Source organism: Hypanus sabinus, chromosome 11, assembly GCF_030144855.1.
Source record: "Hypanus sabinus isolate sHypSab1 chromosome 11, sHypSab1.hap1, whole genome shotgun sequence".
In the NCBI taxonomy this organism is placed as follows: Eukaryota; Metazoa; Chordata; class Chondrichthyes; order Myliobatiformes; family Dasyatidae; genus Hypanus; species Hypanus sabinus.
In genome coordinates, this window is record NC_082716.1 from 75,630,760 (window position 1) to 75,651,279 (window position 20,520).

A 20,520-nucleotide genomic window follows, 5' to 3' on the forward strand; every position below is an offset into this window, starting at 1 on the left:
CCTCCATTACCACTGCTCCAGTCTCATTTTCCAATAGTCTAATATCTATTTTCACTTCTTTTACACTTTATGTATCTGAAGAAACTTTTTGTATTCTCTTTAATATTATTACCTTCATATCCCATCTTTTCCTTCTTTATGACTTGAGTTGCCTTCTGTTGTTTTTAAAAGCTTCCCAATCCTCTAACTTCCCACTAATTTTTGTTCTATTATATGGCCTTTCTTTGGCTTTCATGTTTTTGGCAGCTGTAAGTTGTGTCATCCTGCCTTTTGAATGCTGCTTATTCCTTGCGATGCATCTATCCCATGCCTTCTGAATTGCTCTTGGAAACTCCAGCCATTGCTGCTCTGCAATCATTCTTGCTAGTGTTACCTTCCAATCAATTTTGACCAGTTTCTCTCTCATGCCTGTGTAATTCCTTCTATTCCACTGTAATAGTGATAGATCTGACTTCAGATTGTCCTTCTTAATTTTCAGAGTGAATTCTATCATATGTTCACTGAACCCAAAGGGCACTGTTACCCAAGTTTTCTAACTAATTCCAGTTCATTGCACAACACCCAGTCCAGAATAGCTAATCTTCTTGTTGGCTCTACTATGAGCTGCCCTAGAAAGCCATCTCACAGGCACTCTACAAATTCCCCTCTTGGGATCCAGCACCAACTTGATTTTCCCAATCTATCTGTTTATTGAAATCCCCTGTGACTATCATAATTTTGCCTCTTTGACATGCATTTTCTATCACCCATTGTAATTTGTAAACCATATTATTGCTACTGTTCCGAGGTCTGCATATAACTCACATCAGGGTCTTTTTACCCTTTCAGTTTCTTAGCTCTTTGCACAATTATATATCTTCTGATCCGATGTCACCTCTTTCTAATATGATTTCACTTTTTACCAGCAGTGCCACCCCAGCCTTGTCTGTCCTTTCGATACAACGTGTATCCTTGGATGTTAAGCTCCCAGCTATAATCTTTTAGCCACAGTTCAGTGATGCCCACGTTATGCATGCCAATCTGTAACTATGCTACAACTATCAACTATCTTATTCAATATACTGTGTGCATTCAAATTTAACACCTTCTTGATTCACACTTTTTGATTTTGTCCCCCTTTTCCATTGCAGTTATCCCTTTGACTGCAATTATGACCTATCACCATCTTCTTCTTGCTAGCAGACTCACTACACACTGTTTCTGTTTGTAAACCAACCACCCCATCCTTAGCACTATCACTCCACTTCTCACCCACCTGTCAAATTAGTTAAACCCCTCCCGCAAAGCTCTAACAAACCTGCCTGCAAGGATATTACAAGTTAAAAAGGTTTAAAGTTACCTTTGCTACAATAAAAACTGGGATAGCAAAATGCAAAGCTAGCTGAAGATTTCTACTTTTGAACTTGTACGGATGTCTAAAATTCAGCTGTTTATGCCATGGGAAACATTGTCTGCAAAATCAAGGGAACTCCCAAAATGAATTTTGGTTCAGCTGATCTTGAGCCATTTTCTAGGAAGACTGGCTGGTCTGATTGCTGTAGTTAGGGCTAAACCAATGCCATTGCAGTTGACTAGTTTTCAACTAGAAGCAGGAACAAAATAATAGGAATGGCAGTGGGGATGAAATTATGGTGTGTTTTTACCATTATCTGGTAAGTTATTATGGAAGCACTTGTGCATAGGAATGGATCTAATGAACTAGAATCAGGCTCAGTTAACATAGAAGAGCACAGTACAGGAAAAGGCCCTTTGGCCCATAATGTAGTGCCAAAATAATTAAATTAGTAATTAAATGCCTACTAAACTTGTCCCTTTTGCCTCTATTCTCTACACATTCACCTCTGCAACATCTCTACATTTTTGCCTCTACCACCAACCCTGGCAATGCTTTCCAGGCATCCACCACCCTGCAAGAAGCTTGTGTCACACATCTCCTTTTAGTACTATATACATTTCAAACACTGAGAAAAGTATATTGGTCACCCACTCAATCTCAAACTATCAATTCTCCCCTTAGCCTCTGCAACACCAAAGAAAACTACCTAAGTTTGTCTATCCAGACAGCACCCTCGAATGCTTCCTATGATTGAGCAACAATAATAATTAGAACATAGAACATTACAGCACAGTACAGGCCCTTTGGACCATGATGTTGTGCCAAACTTTTAAATCAAGCTCAATTTTTTTCATTGCTTCGAATTGATAAACATAACAATGATATTGATACAAAGAGATCGGGATTACATTAATAACGGTTAACATATACAGACACAAACTCTGAGTAACATATGTAATCTAAGCCTCCCAATCTCTTAATAACTGAACATGAAAATGATTCAAAAAAAATTTTGTACAGAAAAAAAATGTCCCCCTAAACCAAAATAAAACAAAACAAAAGCTGGGCTGCTATGTTTCATCAGTTAAAATCATTATTTGTTATTAACTCTGCTCCTTTATACACAAAAAGTTATGAGAAGGATTCAGAAAAGGTCAGCTTACATCATATGAAAATGTTGAATAAATGGCCTCTGAGTTTCTTCAAATTTAACCAAAGGGTTGATAGAGCCACTCCTAATTTTTTCTAAGTTTAAAACATTTCAGTCTGGAAAAACCATTGAAGTGTAGTAGGGGATTAGAATCTTTCCATTTAAATAAAATGCATCTTCTGGCTATTAATGTAAAAAATGCAATCAAACAGCAAGCTGAAGAGGATAAATGACTAGAGTCCATCACTGGTAATCCAAAAATTGTAGTAATAGGATGAGATTGTAAATCAATACGCAAAACTACTGAAATAATATCAAAAATGTCTTTCCAATATTTTTCCAAAAAGAAGGCAAGACCAGAAGATATGTGTCAAGGAAGCTATCTCCGAATTACATCTGTCACAGACAGGATTTATATGGCAATAAAAATGAGCTAACTTATCCTTAGACATATAGGCCCTATGAACCACCTTAAATTGTATCAAAGCACGTCTAGCACAAATTGAAGGAGTGTTAACTAATTGGAGAATTTTTTTCCCATTTCTCTATAGGTAAAGATGCCTGAAGTTCTCTTTCCCATTCATTCTTAATTTTATCAGATGTTTCTAGATGTATTTTCATAATCAGATCATAAATAATTGCTATTAAACTCTTCTTATAGGGGTTTAAACCTAATTTTTTTTCCTGTAATTTCAGTTTGATGTGGTATTGGAAAAGTAGGTAAAATAACATTCAAAAAGTTTCTCATCTGTAAGTATCTGAAAAAAATGTGAAGTAGGCAAATTATATTTTAAAGACAACTGTTCAAAAGACATGAGACAGTTATCCATGAATAAATCACGAAAACATGTTATTCCCTTCGTTTTCCATAAAAGAAAAGCTTGATCAGTTCCAGATGGTTGGAAGAAAAAAAGTAGATATAATGGGACTTGATAGGATAAATTTATTCAATCCAAAAAATTTACAAAATTGAAACTATATTCATATTGTATATTTAGTTATTGGATTAGTCATTTGTTTATTCAGTTTCGTAAGTGCAAAGGGAAGAAAGGTCCCTAAAATAGAAGCCAATAAGAACCCCTGTACAGACTCGCACTCGGGGTTCACACATCGTAGACATTGAATTTCATCCAGACCTTTGTGCCCAGAATATTAAATATTGAATATTATTTGCCCAATAACATCATCTTAAGTTCAGCATTGCCAAACCGCCATCCTTTTTTGATTTTGGTAAATATTTCTTACTAAACCTAGGATTTTTATTCTGCCATATATATGAAGTAATTTTTATAATCAATAATATCATAAAAGGATTTAGAAATGAAGATTAGTACTGCTTGAAATAGATACAGAAATTTAGGTAAAATAATCATCTTAATAGCATTAATTCTACCAATCAATGATAAGGACAATGGGGACCATTTAGTAAGCAGTTGTTTAATATGATCAATTAAGGGTAAAAAGTTAACTTTAAATAGATCAGTATGCTTCTTAGTAATTTTAACACCCAAATAAGTAATCAGTAACCAGTCTAAATGGTGATTGTCTATAGATTGGAACTTGCATATTTAATGGCAAAGCTCACTGTTAAGATTCAGTTTATAACCAGACAAACTACTAAACTGAGCAAGCAGTGATATTACTGCAGGGATGGATTTCTCTGGGTTAGAGATATATAGTAACAGGTCATCTGCATATAGCGTTACCTTATGTGTCCCATTCCCACGAATAATGCCAAATATATCGATCGGGTGAATCACGAAGAGCATTTGCCAAGGGCTCCAAGGCAAATATCAAATGGTAATGGACTTAAAAGGACAGCCCTGTCTAGTACCGCGAAAAAGCCTGAAAAAGGGGGATCTCTGATTATTAGCAAGTATAGAAGCCAAAGGTGTATGATATATCAATTTAATCCAAGATATGAATTTTGGGCTAAAATTAAATTTCTCAAGCATGTTAAACAAATATTCCCATTCAACTCTATCAAACGCCTTCTCAGCATCAAGTGAAGTAACACATTTTGAAGTTTTAGATGAAGTATATACAGTATTTATTAACCTCCTAACATTAAAATACAAATAACAATTTTTAATAAATCCTGTCTGGTCATCAGAGACAACTTGTGGCAATATATTTTCCAATCTAATTGCCAATATTTTGGAAAAGATTTTGGAGTCCACATTCAACAAGGATATTGGTCTATATGATGTACATTCAGTGGGGCCTTAATCTTTTTTTTAAGGAATTAAAGAAATAGATGCTTCATAAAAGGATTGTGGTAACTTACCTACAAATAAGGCATCCTTAAAGATCCTACATAACCAAGGAAAAAGTAGATTTGAAAAAGATGTTTTTAAATTCTACTGTATACCCATCCAAACCAGGTGCTTTACCAAATTAATCGAAGAAATTGCTTTCCTTATTTCTTCTTCCATGATGGGTGCATCTAATGCTAAACGTTCATTAGGTGGTAATTTCAGAATATTCAATTTTCTTAAAAATTCATTCATTATGGTAGAATCGTCAGGAAATTCTGATTGGTATAAAGAGGTATAGAATTCTTGAAAAGACTAATTTCATTGTGGTCAACCTTCAAAATACCATCCCATTCATGAACTTCAATAATCTAGCATTTAGCCAAAGCAACTTTCAATTGGTTGGCCAGTAGTTTACCAGATTTATCACTAATATATATATAAAATTGACTCTTGGCTTTAAGTAATTGATTTTCAATTGGGGATGTTAATAACAAACTGTGTTGCATCTGAAGTTCAACTCTCATTTTATAAAGCTCCAGATTAGGAGCAGCAGAATATTTTTTTATCAATTTCTTTAATCTTATCAACCAATGTATTTCATTATTAATTTTTTTTCAATCCAGCAGAATATGAAATAATTTGCCTACAGATATATACTTTAAAAGTATCCCATAATATCCCACTGGAAATTACTTCCGTAAAGTTAGTTGAAAAGAAAAAGGCAATCTGTTCTTTAATAAAGTTAACAAAGTTTAAGTCCCAAAGTAGAGTAGAATTGAACCACCATTGTCTAGCCCTAAAAGTTACATCAGTTAATTTGACTGATAGTTTCAAGGGTGCATGATCGGAAACGGCAATTGCATCGTACTCACAGGCAGTAACAAATGGAACTAATTGAGAACCAATAAAAAAGTAATCAATTCTAGAGTAATTATGATATACATGAGAAAAGAATGAGAACTCTTTATCAATAGGATGTAAAAATCTCCAAACCTGTAAAATTCTGGAGTCAACTAAAAAGGAATTAATAAAAATACCGGATTGGTTTGGAGATACCTGATTGGACGCAGACCTGTCCATCGAGGGATTCAGGAAACAGTTAAAATCTCTGCCCATGATCAACGTATATTCATTTAAATTAGGAAGAGATGCACATAGATGTTTAAAGAATTCAGGATAGTCAGCATTTGGTGTGTGGATATTAACCATAACAACTTTTTGGTTATAAAGCAAACCAGTAATGAATAGAAATCTACCATTCGGGTCTGAGATTGTTTCATAGTGAACAAATGAAATCAAGGACTCTATAAAAATAGAGACTCCTTTCACCTTAGCCTGTGAGTTGGAGTGAAATTGCTAAAAAAAAAATGCTGATTATCCTCATTAAGTTTCCTGGGCAAAGATAATCTGAGCATTCAATCTATGAAAAACTTTAAAAATCTTCTTCCATTTAATCAGATGATTCAAACCATTCATATTCCATGAGACAAAGTTAATAATTTTATCCATTTTATTGTAATAAATCATATGGTATGTAAAGGGTTAACCTTACTGCATAGGAAACTCATGAATCAGGAAGAGGGGAAAAGGTTTAAAGGGGAACTCAAAGTTACAACAATTCAGACATATCCGTAGTTTCAGATCAGCCCAGATGAAAAAAACTAAACTAAAACTAAACTAAAAATAGCCCCACCCCCCCCCCACCCACTAAAGCCCAAAAACTGATAAAATTCTGGAGTCAACTAAAAAGGAATTAATAAAAAGACAGTCAGAAAGCGAACTAGGAATTCCCCTATCCCCACTCTCTTGAAGGCAAATCTCCAAAATTGAAAAGAATGCAAAATACCACCCATTGTCAAAACATTGAAAAAAGAATGCCATAACAAACACCAAACAAATGTTTAAAAAAGTCAGCCATTTGCAAAACATTTTGAAAGGCGAGATCTTGAAAAGTGAAACAGAATACAATCTTATTAATATTTCAGGGGAAAAAATAATCACCAAATCAAATTCTTAATTATTTTCAAAAACAAACAATTGAAAATAATAAAATACTAAAGAAAAAAAGGAACTTTAACATAGAAGCATGATAAACATCAATACTCCAAAACAAAGTACAAGTGTTATCAAACCAAGGGCAAAAATCTTCAAACTTCAAAAGTCTATATCTTGAACTGGTTAACTTATAAACCAGATTAATACAGACATGAAGAAACAGTAAATTTATTAGACAGCTGAGATCAAATGTTGATCCTCAAGGAATTGATGAGCTTCTTCCACAGCTTTCAGATTCAGATTATTGTCATTTAGAAACCACAAAAGCAATGCAGTTAAAAAAATGAGACAACGTTCCTCCAGAATGAGATCACAAAAGCACATGACAAAACAGACTCCACCAGAAAATCCACATAATGTTTGGCAATCCCCAAATCCAGAGTCCGGAGAGGCTGCTGCGTATTAATATCGCGCTTCCATCTTAGCGTGTTTCCCGGAAAGGAGATCCAAAGCCACCAGACAAAACAAGACCAAAATCTAAAGCTACAAGACCTACACAAAACCACATAGTTACAACAGTGCAAACAATAGCATAATTGATTAAAAAAAACAGACCATGGGCACAGTAAAAATAGTCCAAAGATGTTAAAAGACTATAAGTTCAAAAGAAACCACCACACAGTTTCCACAAGTCAGGGTCCCGATAGACTCGTCATTCCACACAGCACACAGTGAAAGCACCCTGACCACAGCAGACTCCAAGTCCATTGAACCTTCGAGCCTCCGACCATCCCCTCCGGCACAGCTTCTCTGAGCACCATCCTCTGCCGAGTGTATTAAGACACCTTTGCCATTGGCAACACAACACCGAGGACTGGGGGCCTGTTCTTCCCAGCAGAGACCCGGACCTCACAGCAGCAGCAGCAACGAAGAGGGCCTTCCTGGAGATTTCCAGATGTTCCTCCATGCTCCCACATCCGTTTTTCATCAGATTAGGATTGCGCATGGCACCCCACTTAACAAATAACATCAGTTCTGGAGTGGCCGCTGCAAGCTGTGTCTCGCTACCATCTTTATTTGTGATCTTTGACCATTTACATGATTTATCAGGCAGAACAACCCTTAAATAAACTGGAAATAGCAGAGCTGTTTGAAACTTTCTTTGATAAAGCTCGGACATCACTGGTTTAAAATGCAATCTTTCCCACATTACCTCCGGACAGTAGTCTTCAATCAGACAAAACTTAAGGTCTCCATGTTCAATAACCCCTTTCTGATGGGCAATTCAAATTAAATGTTCCTTGCTATGCACATAGTGGAATCAGAGTACAACAGGTTGAGGCAAAAACTCTTTAGGAGGTTTTGCTCTTAAAGCACAGTGGGCACAATTAAGTATAGGGAGAGTAGAGCTTCAGAGCTAAACACATCCATTAAAAATTGAGAAAAGAATTTAGCAAGGTCACCACTCTCAACGTCTTCACAGAGTCCTATTATTCGCAGGTTCTGTCTACAATTGCGACTTTCCAGGTCAATAATCTTGAACTTATACTGTTCCAGTGTTTGAGTGGTCGAAGTTGATTTCTTTTCCAACTCATCCAATCTACGATCTCTCTGTCTTCCAGCTTCATCAAGTTCAGAAATTTGCTGCTGTTGTTTTTCACTCTCCCACTTAAGTGCTCCCAGTCTACTTTTGATCTCCTTAAACAATACTTCCAAAGTAGAATTTTTTTTTAATCTAATTTATCATCCAGGAGCTTCGACATAGACTAGTGAGTGGATACTGTTTAGAATCACCTTCTCTCCTTCCACTTCCATTACTGGCTTCCTTGCCTTTGGCTGATGCCTTTTGCCCTCTGTTATTCATTTCCAGTGATTAAAAATCAAAGTTCAGGCATATAAAATTGTTGTAAACACTTTAATGTAGATAGCGAAAGGGTGGTAAGAAAAATTGAAAAATGAACGGAGCAAAACCAAAATGCAACTTACTCCATCTAGTGCCCCAAGAGAATCCTCAAGATCAATCTAACCCTTCCCTCCCATGTAGCCCTCCATATTGCCTATTTAAAAGTTTCTTAAATGCCCTTAATTTATCTGTCCACTTGTCTTAAAGGTATTCCCCTTTGTATTAGCCATTTCCACCCTAGAAAAAGTTTCTGGCTAGATACTTGATTTATGCCTCTTATCTTGCATACCTCTATCAAGTCATTACTAATCTTCTTCACTCCAGAAAGAAAACCCTAGCTTGCTCAACCTATTCACATGACATGGTCCCTAATTGGCTCAACAAATTGCATAGACTCTGGGACATTCAGTCCTGACCTCCAGTGCATATTCTCCTTGTGATCACTTGGACTCCCTTTAGCCTCTCGTTTTCTTCTATGACTCTTAGTACTGTTGATAGGTTAATTGGCCACTGTAAAATGGCCCTAGTGGGTAGAGAGTACATCGGCATGTTGAGATGGGGGTGAATTGTTGGCAATACAAGGAGAATAAAAAGAGTTGAGGTAGGATTTGTGTGAAAATGTATGCCTGCTGGCCAGCACAGACTTGGTCATAGAGAAATACAGCACAGAAACAGCCACATCCTTCCCACTATTTCTTCCACTACTTGCATGCAATGCTGGAGGGTGCCTGCAATCATGGCAAAAAATAGTTCCACTGCATTGATCACTGTTTCTCATGATGTTATGAAAGAACATCTTTTGATGATATACCTTATCATAATTTTCAACTACCTTTTCATTTCATTTGAGTAATATTCACCCAGAAGAATTCACCAAGTATTATGCAGCACAAGAAACTACAGGAATAAGTCATATCTATGGTCTGAAAAACTGTGCATTGATCAGTATTATTACCAAGAAAGTATTTTTTGACCTGGACCTTTAAATGGACAAGGAAGAATGGTAACCTGATACAGGTAGTCCCCGAGTTACGAACAACCCGTACTTACGAACCAAGGAAGGAGAACGCTGTCTGCCATTTTAAGTCATTGCCATTGACACTGTGTTGAGTGTTGAACTTTGTATTTGGCTTAAATTTTTCTTACCCGTTCCGGTCGGCTGGTGGTGCAGTGAGATCAGCACCAGGCTGGAGAATGGAGGTTCCTGAGTTCGATCCAGTAATAGACGGTTCCCGTGCTGGGTTGATGTCGAGCTTGCAACTCGACTTCGTTAAAAAAACCCACTGCCACGTCATTTAAATTCCCACACAGAATATTGTGGATGATCAAGTACCCAAACCCAGCACAGCCCCCACTTATCCCATTTAGCCTGTCTCAATGTGGTGGTTCTTAGGACCCAGCGGACCTCGGGAGCCACCTCCAGCAATGTTTCTGTTTCATTGACGGGAAGCAATCGCGATTGAAAATAAAGTGGAAATAATTAAAGCGTTTGGAAAGAGGTGAGATGGCCATCGGTCATTGGAAAAGCAGTCGGTCAACGATCAGAACAATTTTAAAGTATAACAGATAAAGTGAGAATAATTGAGCATTTGAAAGGCCCTGCCCTGATGAAAGCTACAATTATTACTAAGCATGCAGTGGTTTAATTATTGGAATACATACACCTCTTAAGTGTTTTATATGCATAGAAAGGTAAAATATATACTATATACGAAGACAAACGTTTGTCTAACTGACACTAAATAATACCAGATGTACATGTTCCGACTTCTGTACAAATCCAACTTAAAGACAGACTCAGGAACAGAACTCGTATGTAACCCGGGGACTGCCTGTATAACTAAATGCATCATTGCTGCCAACTTGCCCGGGATTTAAAAAGAACAAATGTTATCAGTCTTGGCTTTCAAATATTGTTCATGCAATGCAGTTTGAAGGAATTGCAAGGTTTCTAAAAAAACGAAAGAAAGCAGCTATTAAAATTAATAGCTTTAATTAATGCTGACCTATATTTTTGACATTCGAAACATTGCTCCATAGAATCAATTCCTAATAAAAATCTGGATCCAAAAATTTGGACTTAAAATGTAGGTTTTAATAAAATATACAGAAAGGGTAGAAAGGTGAGAAAGAATTCTGAATAAAAAGTTGAGTGGTCAAACTTGGATGACTTAAAAAAAAAGAAATAGAGATACTGCAGAGAACTGTAGGCCTGAACAAGATTACAGAGAGGGAGAGGTGAGGACATGTCTCTAATAAATGTTAGATATGGTCTAAAATATCATCCCACTTCCAAACTGATAATTGGAATAAAGTTAAACCTTCTCAATAGAAATCAGGTTGCCAGCAACCATCACTGGACAGTTAAAATTTTGGTTTCCTTTCTTACCCATCAGACTTCTGTCCCCACAGGGAATAATTAATTCAGTATTTTCCTCAGTGTATCACTGAAGTGTATACTGAAATGTATACAGTGTACACATTTTCAATACTCAGTTAAACTTCTAATCACATGTTAACAATTGCACTTAAGTCACCTAATTTGTAGATTAATCCCTGAATGTTTAAAAAATCTAAATGGAACACCAGCATGTTAAAAGGGCAAATGATAAAACTGCCAAAATAACTGTACAGCAAGTCAACAAAGGACAAGACCAGCATTAACTCATGGCTCTATTTTTCAGATGGCTATCAAAGGTCCCATGGAGCTATTTTAAGTAGCAAGAGATTTCCCCAGTGGTTTGGCAAGTAATTATCCTTCAATAATCATTGCTAAAACAGTATTGTCATTATTTCACTGTCTTTGAGAAGATGATTGCCCCATTCTCACATGACAAGAAATCCCTTCCTTGCCTCTTTGCTGGCCTCTAAGCTACAACCTCATTAAGTCCCTGTACTTGAATTCTGTTTAATACCGTGCTCCTGATTTGTAGGGCTCTACCATTACCAACTGCTATATTTTTGGAATTTTCAAAATATTTCAGATGTAACCTACTCCAAGACTCTTCCAAAATAAAAGGTTTCACTAAACTTTTGGTCACCAGCAATTTTACATTAAAAGGCACATTATGCTTGTTGCAGCTCAACCATAGTCTGAAGGTCACTCAGAACAGACTATTCTGGATATCCACATGGCAACATAGAGGGACGAAGAACATTTTGGGAAGCTAAGCAAGAAATTTACTAGGGACTTGGCAAAGACATTTGCATCATATTTAGCCCCAGGTGAGGTACCAAAAGACTGGAAGGTGACTATTATTCTGGATTTAAATGGCTTGGAGGGATATGGGCCAAATGTAGGCAAATGGTACTAGCTCAGACAGACATCTTGGTTGGCAAAGACAAGCTGGGCCAAAGAGCCTGTTATGTGCTATATGATTATGTATCTAAAGAGCAAAGAAGATATGTATAATCAGAACTGAGGGATTGTGAAGAGATCGATATGCACAACAATTAACAAAAGAGGCATGAAAATCAGAGAGCAACAAGTTAATAAAAAGAATTTTAGAGAATGTGTAACTCAGTACCACAAAGGATGATTGAAATGGCACACCTGATATACTCACAAAGAAGAAAGGATTAGAGGGATAATTATAGTGGGAGAAATTACACATCACTGGTGACTTGAGTTGAGTTGATGTGTGATAAAGGTAGCTTAAAGGCTCCACTTAGAGATTACATCAATGTGACACCAAACCTCCCATTTTCCTGCAAATATTGTAATCTGTCATTGAACCAATTAAACCTGAAGTCAAAGTGCAACCTTCCCACCATTCAGCATTACTGTGGGAGTTTGAAAAGACCTCTGGCGGTTTAGGCAACAGGCAATCTCCCTCGACAATCCTTTACCATTATTTTAATAGCAGTTAATCTATGAAACACATTCACATTTTATTTGTGTATTAACTATAGCAATTCTCATTAATCTGCAGTTTATTTTTATATTTATTTCAAAACACATACCAAAATATGTATAGACATTATACTGGGAGAGGCTCTCATTTATGATCTTGTTATATACAAATTATGTCAAGCAGTGACAAATGTGCTAGCTTTGAAACATCTGATCAAGAATAATTTGTTGCTTGTTAAGAATAAGCAGTAGAGACAGACTTTTTAAAAAAAAGTTAATAAAATATGTTGTACACAATTTTGAAGTGACTAAAAAGGATTTTAAATTCGTTCATTTATGGCCCTCTTCAGTTCTGTCATTTGTTCACGCCTCTCGTGTGTAGCCTTCTCTGTCACTGTGGCCAAATGTTCATGATATTGTTCCATATGAGTCAGCAATTTGGAAAGGAGATTCTGTTGATAGATAAATAACAGGATGGATCTCAGAACTTCAATCCAAGAATAGTGCATTATGTCCAACATTTCAAAAACAAATCCAGGGCATATCTCTCAAGTTATTGGTGCCACCAATTTCTTCTGGTTGGTGGGCACAGGGTAGTCAGTCTGCTGAAGCAATAATCTGCAATAATTGCTCTCCCCTCTCTACATGAATAAGATGAAAATGGAGCCTCAAGTGTAAAGATTTGTTTCCAAAATAAAATATTTTGCATCTTATCACCAATGTAGCGTTCAGTAGATTGTTAATTGGAAGCGTTTGCTAGAGATTAATTTAGCGTGTTGCTCTGAAACTCCCTAATCTAGGTCATGGCACGAGTAACAAGGATAGTAATTCAAATTAAATTATTTCTATATACCTTTGACAGCTTATCAAATACAAATCTTCCTAAAACTGCAGATAGTGATATAGTTAAAATAATGCTCCACTCCTGTTTACTATGACCAAATACAGTTTTAAGGTAGTTTAAACTGTTCAAATTCCTGTTGACGTTCACACAACTATACACACACACACACAAAATAATACAAATCCAAAAGCACAATCTTATTAATATTAAAAACTATATTATAGTTTTATATATATTATAATTTCTTCAAATTGCTATTACATACCTTGTATTCAGACACCTCTTTCTCACAGTTCTCTTGCAGCAACTGAATTTTTGCCAAAATATGTTGACGTTCACTGTTTATTTGAGCAATCTGCTCAGATATTTCCTGGTTTCGAACCTTTAATTGATCACACTCACTTTTTTTCGAGGAAGGAAAAAAAAAGAAAAACCTTTAATTGATCACACTCACTTTTTTTTGAGGAAGGAAAAAAAAGAAAAAAAAAGAAAAATGCATTTTAAAATGAAAATCAGAAGTCAAGAACACATTTCTCCTCCATATTTAAATAAAATTCTAGACCATATATCACAATGCTTTAATAAGCCAGATTATACTATCATAAAGAAATTGGAGAATGACTATGGCAATCATTCTCTTATTCCCACTAGTTCCCTTTTATCTGCCTGGCAGTGCTTGATGGGGACTATGTATTGTTGTATGGAAATGTAAACATTCCCAGAGCAGGTTTTACACTGGTTACTGAATAAAGTCTCTTCTGTGCTTTCCTTTCAAACACCACATGAACAGGTACATCATGAGCTTAATTTTATGTAAGACAGAGACAAGAGATATTAAGCAAGTCCTGAAATCTTGAGCAACATACACAAAATGTTGGGCGCGGTCAGGTAGCATCTATGGAGGAATATGAACATTGACATTTTGGGCCAATAACCTTCATATGGACTGGAAAGGAAGAGGGTAGAAGTCAAAATAAATGTGAGGGGGGAGAGGCACAAACTAGTGGATAGTAGGCAAGTCCAGTGGGGGGGGGGCTGAGGATGGTAGGTAAGTGGTGAAAGGGGGATGTAAGATGATAATGGGTAGAAGAGGCAAAGGGATGATAGAAGATAGTAGACTATTTAATGAAGGGAAGGACACAAGGAATGAAAGGGAAATGATGGACAGACCATGAGAGTAGGTGTGGGAGTCAAATGGAAGGGGTTGGGGGGGCTACAGGAAATGGGGAAATGAAAAAAGGAATGGTTAGCCTCTACATTGTCCCATCAAATCTGCCAAGCCAAGAACAGAGTTTCACAGTTAATTTGTTGGAATGAATTGTTTTTCTCTCCCTGTGCTGAAATATGTTCAAGAGCAGACATTGAGCAATACACATCAAATGGCACTTTTATAATTGTTCCTGAACAGAAAGTGCAACTAAGTCACAATGCATCTCTTCACCTCCATAGTGATTCTCCGTGAGACAGTAAAAAATATCAGGAAAGTTAGAGTGCCTTAAATTTCTCAGGAACAAACTAAACATTTGATGAGGTGGTAGGGAAGGTTGACAGAATGGTGTCACGTTGTCTGTATAGGTTCTTAAGAAGGCATTTAACAAGCTGCACAAAAAACTTGTTAGCAAAATTGAGATCCCTGGAACTAGAGTCATAAGCAGTTCAGAAAGTATACAGTGTGAAGGAACGTAATAAACAGTGCAATATTTTCTTTACTCTTGGCTGGAAGAAGCCACAAGTGTTCCCATTTGTAAGTACTGAATTTTTTTTTTAAATGGACATTGACGAGTTGTGGATAGAGTTTTTGAAATTTGCCACTGAGAAGTTGAAAGTATGATATAGTAAGGAAGGTTGGAATAGGCTCCAAGGAAAGAAAGGGTGGTTGAATGGGTAAAAAAGTATCTGTCCTTACGGCTTATAATGAAAGGTAGCACCTGGGATTTCACCATTCTTTCTATTACTTTTCATTCTCTGCCCATCCACACTATCAGGGCCTTTCACCATTCGATAGGTTTCACTGACATCACCCTTCATTATTATGAATTCTAGTGAATACAGGCCCAGAGCCATCACATAGTCTTCATGTGACAAGCCATTCAATCCTGGAATCAATTCCGTGAATCTTTGAACCCTCTCCAGTTTCAGCATATCCTTTCTAAGATGAGGGACCCAAACTTGCTCACAATTCTCCATATGATGCCTCACCAGTGCTTTACAAGTGCTAGAATTTTTTCTGTAATACCATGGCTCATAGCTTGTTAAGCAGCCTCATGTGTGGCACCTTGTCAAATGCTTTCTGAAAATACACAACATTAAGTAATACTCCTTTGTCTATCCTGCTTGTTATTACTTCAAAGAATTCCAACAGATTTGTCAGGCAATTATACCTATTAATAATACATCATCCTAAACCATAGAGTACAAACCACAGCACAAGTAACTTTTATAGATACTAAAAAGCAGTTGACCAAAAAGAACTAATAGTCACAGGATCTGAAATAGGAATCAGTCATTTGAAGCACAAGTGAAAAGAAGTTTCTACACTTGGCAAATGATAACTGTCAAGGAATATTAAAAACCAATTGGGTTTTTGAATGTGAAAGCATTTCAATGCACATGAAGATAAATGAGGGTGTTACAAAGTGCTGCTATGAATTTATGAATAGTAAAGCCAGCTTCAGGGACAGTATAACCAATATGCTTGTATTAAAAATACACCTATATCTGGAACCAATTACTTGTATGCATACCTACAATAGAACATTATGCCCTGGTCAGAACAGACGGGGTTAAACCCAGCATACACTTATGGTTGCTGCCATTGCTAACCAGTTAACAAGCACAAATATGAATAAACTTTTATAAACATGTGGCTCCAAATGCAATGACAGCTCTACCATCACAATCCTTTCACAAGGCACACCAAGGTACAGGCAGCAAGAATTACCATATGGATCACTCATGGCCTTCAGACTACAGTGCTTATAAAAAGTATTCATCCCCCTTGGAAGTTTTCATGTTTTACAACAATGAATCACAGTGGATTTAATTTGGCATTTTTTTTGACACTGATCAACACATAAAGACTCTTCCATGTCAAAGTGAAAACAGATCTCTACAAAGTGATCTGTATCAATTACAAATATAAAAGCACAAAATTATTGATTGCACAAGTATTTACCTCCTTTAATATGACACCAAATCATCACTTGTGTAGCCAATTGGTTTCATAATTAGTTAAATGAAGATCTGTTTTTGGAGACCTGCACACGGTCAAGGTGTTTCAATTGATTGTAGTAAAAAAAATACACCTGTATCTGGAAGGCATAACTGCTGGTGAGTCAGTATCTGGCAAAAACTACACCAAGAAGACAAAAGAACACTCCAAGCAACTCCACGAAAAGCATACTAAAAAGCACAAGTTAGACAAGTGCTAGAATCAACATGCTAACGTGAAGCATGTTGGTGGCTGCATCACTGTAGCAGGCCCTGGAAGGCTTGTGAAGGTAGAGGGTATAACGAATGTAGCAAAATACAGGGAAATCCTGGAGGAAAAACTGATGCAGTCTGCAAGAGAACTGCAACTTGGAAGAAGATTTGTATTCCAGCAAGAAAATGAGCCCAAGCATAAAGACAAAGCTACACCAGAATGGCTAAAAAACAAAGGTAATCTCCTGGAGTGGCCAAGTCAGAGGCCAAACCTCAATCCAATTGAGAATTTGTGGCTGTACTTAAAAAGGGCTGTTCACTCACGATTCCCATGCAATATGCCAGAGCTTGGGCAGTTTTGTAAAGAAGAATGGGTAAAAATTGCAATGTCCAGATGCACAAAGCTTATAGAGACCTATCCACACAGACTCAAGGCTGTAACTGCTGCCAAAGGTGCCTCTACAAAATACTGACTTGAAGGGAGCGAACACTTGTGCAACTATTTTGTATTTAATAATTGTAAAGAATTTAGACCAATTTGTAGAAAATTGTTGTCACTTTGACATTAAAGTCTTTTCTGTTGATCAGTGTCATAAAAGCCAAAATAACTCCACTGTGATTCAATGTCGTGAAACAATAAAACCTGAAAACTTCCAAGGGGATGAATACTTTTTAAATAGGCACTACAGCTTGTTTTTATTATGTAGAAAAATAGAAATTAGGTGCAGGAGTAGGCCATTCGGCCCTTCAAGCCTGCACCGCCATTCAGTATGATCATGGCTGATCATCCAACTCAGAACCCTGTACCTGCTTTCTCTCCATACCTCCTGATCCCTTTAGCCACAAGGGCCATATCTAAATTCCTCTTAAATATAGCCAATGAACTGGCCTCAACTGTTTCTTGTGGCAGAGAATTCCACAGATTCACCACTCTCTGTGTGAAGAAGTTTTTCCTCATCTCGGTCCTAAAAGGCTTCTCCTTTATCCTTAAACTGTGACCCCTTGTCCGGGACTTCCACTACATCGGAAACAATCTTCCTGCATCTAGCCTGTCCAATCCCTTTAGAATTTTATACATTTCAATAAGATCCACCCTCAGTCTTCTAAATTCCAGTGAGTATAAGCCTAATTGATCTAGTCTTTCTTCATATGAAAGTCCTGCCATCCCAGGAATCAATCTGGTGAACCTTCTTTGTATTCCCTTTGTGGAATTAAACTCCAGTTCTTTGTGAAATTAAGAAGTTTAAAAACTGAGAAGTTGATTTAAACACAGTTGTAAATCAAAAATATAATTATTACTTTGAAATTAAATTAAATGAGAATTCATTTGGCTCTTGACACTGATCAACGGAAAAGACTTGTGTGTCAAAGTGGCAACAAATTTCTACAAACTGGTCTAAATTTATTACAATTATTAAATACAAAATGCATATCATTTAAATTAAAAGGTGATGAGTCAGAGAAATGTATGTTTTCTTTGCTCAGCAACTTACAAAATGCCCCTGGACCCAAATGGTAAGTCCAGAGGCAGAGCCTGAAGTCAGATGTACCAAGAAAATGCTCTCATTTATATTTTCACTCATCAGCAATTACGTGCAGATCATCTAAGAGTCTTATTCAGAAGATGTTCTTTGGTTAACGGTATGAATGCATACAGCCAACTCTTTTCTCCATATTAAGATATAATTCAAAATAAATTGCTTTTGAAAAGCTAACTTTTATATTTCAGTCATCATAACTGCTGAAATTGAAGTTGTTTTAACACTGTTGCTTTATCTTCCAATATAACATGAATTCAGCAGCACACCAAGTTCCATATATTGAAAAAGCTCTAAATTTCATATAATCTGCACACCCATGCCCAATAATTATTTCAATTTTATGCTGAATTATAAAATTATGCAGAATATTTGTCTGAAATAGACAGGAGTGACATTTTTGATTAAAACTGATAGATTAAACCAAAAGCCTATAGCTATTCTCAGTTATGTAAACTACTGTACAGATGAGCATGGTTATAAATTTGACTATTCTGCTCAAGCTTATTATACTAACCAATTATAAATGCTAAAGATTCAGCACAGTGCAGCAATTCAAAGAAAATACAAAAACAAGAGTTAAATTTACATACGTGGCTACTGAATCAAGATCATGATCCTTAGCTTCCTGTTTCTTAAGCATCTGCATCTTTAGCTTGTCTTGCTTTTCCAATTTTGAACAGAGAAGCCTTTTCAGTGGAGTCTCTTCTGTTTGCATGCTTTCAAGTTCCACCTTTTTTCTGTCAAGCTCATTTCCTTCATTCCAAATCTATGGAAGTCAAGAAAACAATATATTCTTGAATGTTTCAGAGAGTATAGCTTTTGACACATGAAATCTAACAGTTATTTGATTAAAAAGGGCAAGACAGTTCAAAAGTATGTTTTAAAAAAATCACATGTTTTCTATATAACTCAAGATCATAAAATAAATAACAGGATGGCTCTGAAACTGTACGTCTGAATGCATTTTTCCTGCAAATTACAAGAGTGCCCTCACAAGGGTAGCTCCAGTTCAACTCAGCATTAATTTTATTTGCACAGTTTGCCTTCTTTCGCACATTGGCTGTTTGTCAGTCTCTGTCCATGTATATTTTTAAAATAAAATTCCATTATGCTTCTTTTTTTTCTGTGGGCACCTGCAAAAAAAAACAGATCTCAAGGTAGAATATATTAACATTTTCTCCAATCTGGACCACCCACCTATCAACCACCTGAGCTACACATCTTCCGGGTTATAATAACGTGTACCTACTTTGATAATAATTAGCTTTAAACTTCGGGCAGAGGTAGTTGGAAAAGTTTGTTATAGTGAAGCAGGAATTGGCCTCTTACATTATATTGGATAAATATACAGAGAAAGCATTTCACGGAACAAAGATTTTACTATATCCTTTCGATGAAGCATCAGTTGTTAGGTCCTTGCGCATTAAAGTAGGGCTCAGAGAGCGGAAATCCGCTTGCAAAAAATAAACACTGAGTGGCCACTTTATTAATTATCTCCTGTATCTAATAAAGTGGCCACAAAGTGTACGTTCACAGCGAAATGAAGATGAACAATCTTGAAACTAATTAGAGTGATCACCAGGCTTTTTGGGGAGTTGACCGTAGTTGTAGATGCCGGCTTTCTATTGGTCAGTTTTCCGTCTTTGGGAGGTGGGAGGTCAGAAGCTGTTTTCAAATTTTTTTTTTAGCCAACATGTTGCTAGGTTACCATTTCTCAAGATTTATGGATTGGTTTTAAATTACATTTTAACCCTTTCTTTAAATACTAAAAATGGACCAAACTATTAATTTACTCAGTTTTAATGTGAAAGGGTTAAATCACCCTGTCAAACATAATAAGCTTTTTGCTTATATTAGGAAATTTAAGGTCCCTATTTTTTTTTAATAAACAAGAAACTCACATATGCAAATGTGATAATCTATGTTTTTTAAGCCGTTGGAACGGACTTTGTTTTCATTCATCTTTTCAGCCAGATCTAGAGGAGTTTCGATTCTCATAGATAATACACTTTCCTTTGTCCAACATAAAGTAGTGTCTGATACTAATGGATGTTCTGTTATAGCTTCAGGAAAACTAGATAATAAATCAATGGTATTTGCCAACGTGTATGCCCGAAATGTAGATGATCCAGGACTCTGAGTGTTTCTTTTTTCGTTTTTACCATATCTGAGTCTTTATTCTTTGGTAATGGGAGGAGATTTTAAACTGCTGGCTAG

General features: G+C 36.3%; 1 protein-coding gene across 1 annotated transcript in view; it reads right to left on the bottom strand.

The window, feature by feature from the left end:
* Positions 1 to 12,466: 12,466 nt before the first annotated feature.
* Positions 12,467 to 20,520, bottom strand: part of nuf2 (UF2 component of NDC80 kinetochore complex) — a 73,042-nt gene continuing 64,988 nt past the window's right edge. The window contains exons 12-14 of the mRNA XM_059983635.1: positions 18,894 to 19,069; positions 13,605 to 13,740; positions 12,467 to 12,947 (exon numbers count right to left, since the gene is read on the bottom strand). Of these exons, the coding sequence (XP_059839618.1) occupies positions 12,816 to 12,947; positions 13,605 to 13,740; positions 18,894 to 19,069 (444 nt within the window). The 3' untranslated portion in view covers positions 12,467 to 12,815. The remainder of the gene's footprint in view (positions 12,948 to 13,604; positions 13,741 to 18,893; positions 19,070 to 20,520) is intronic.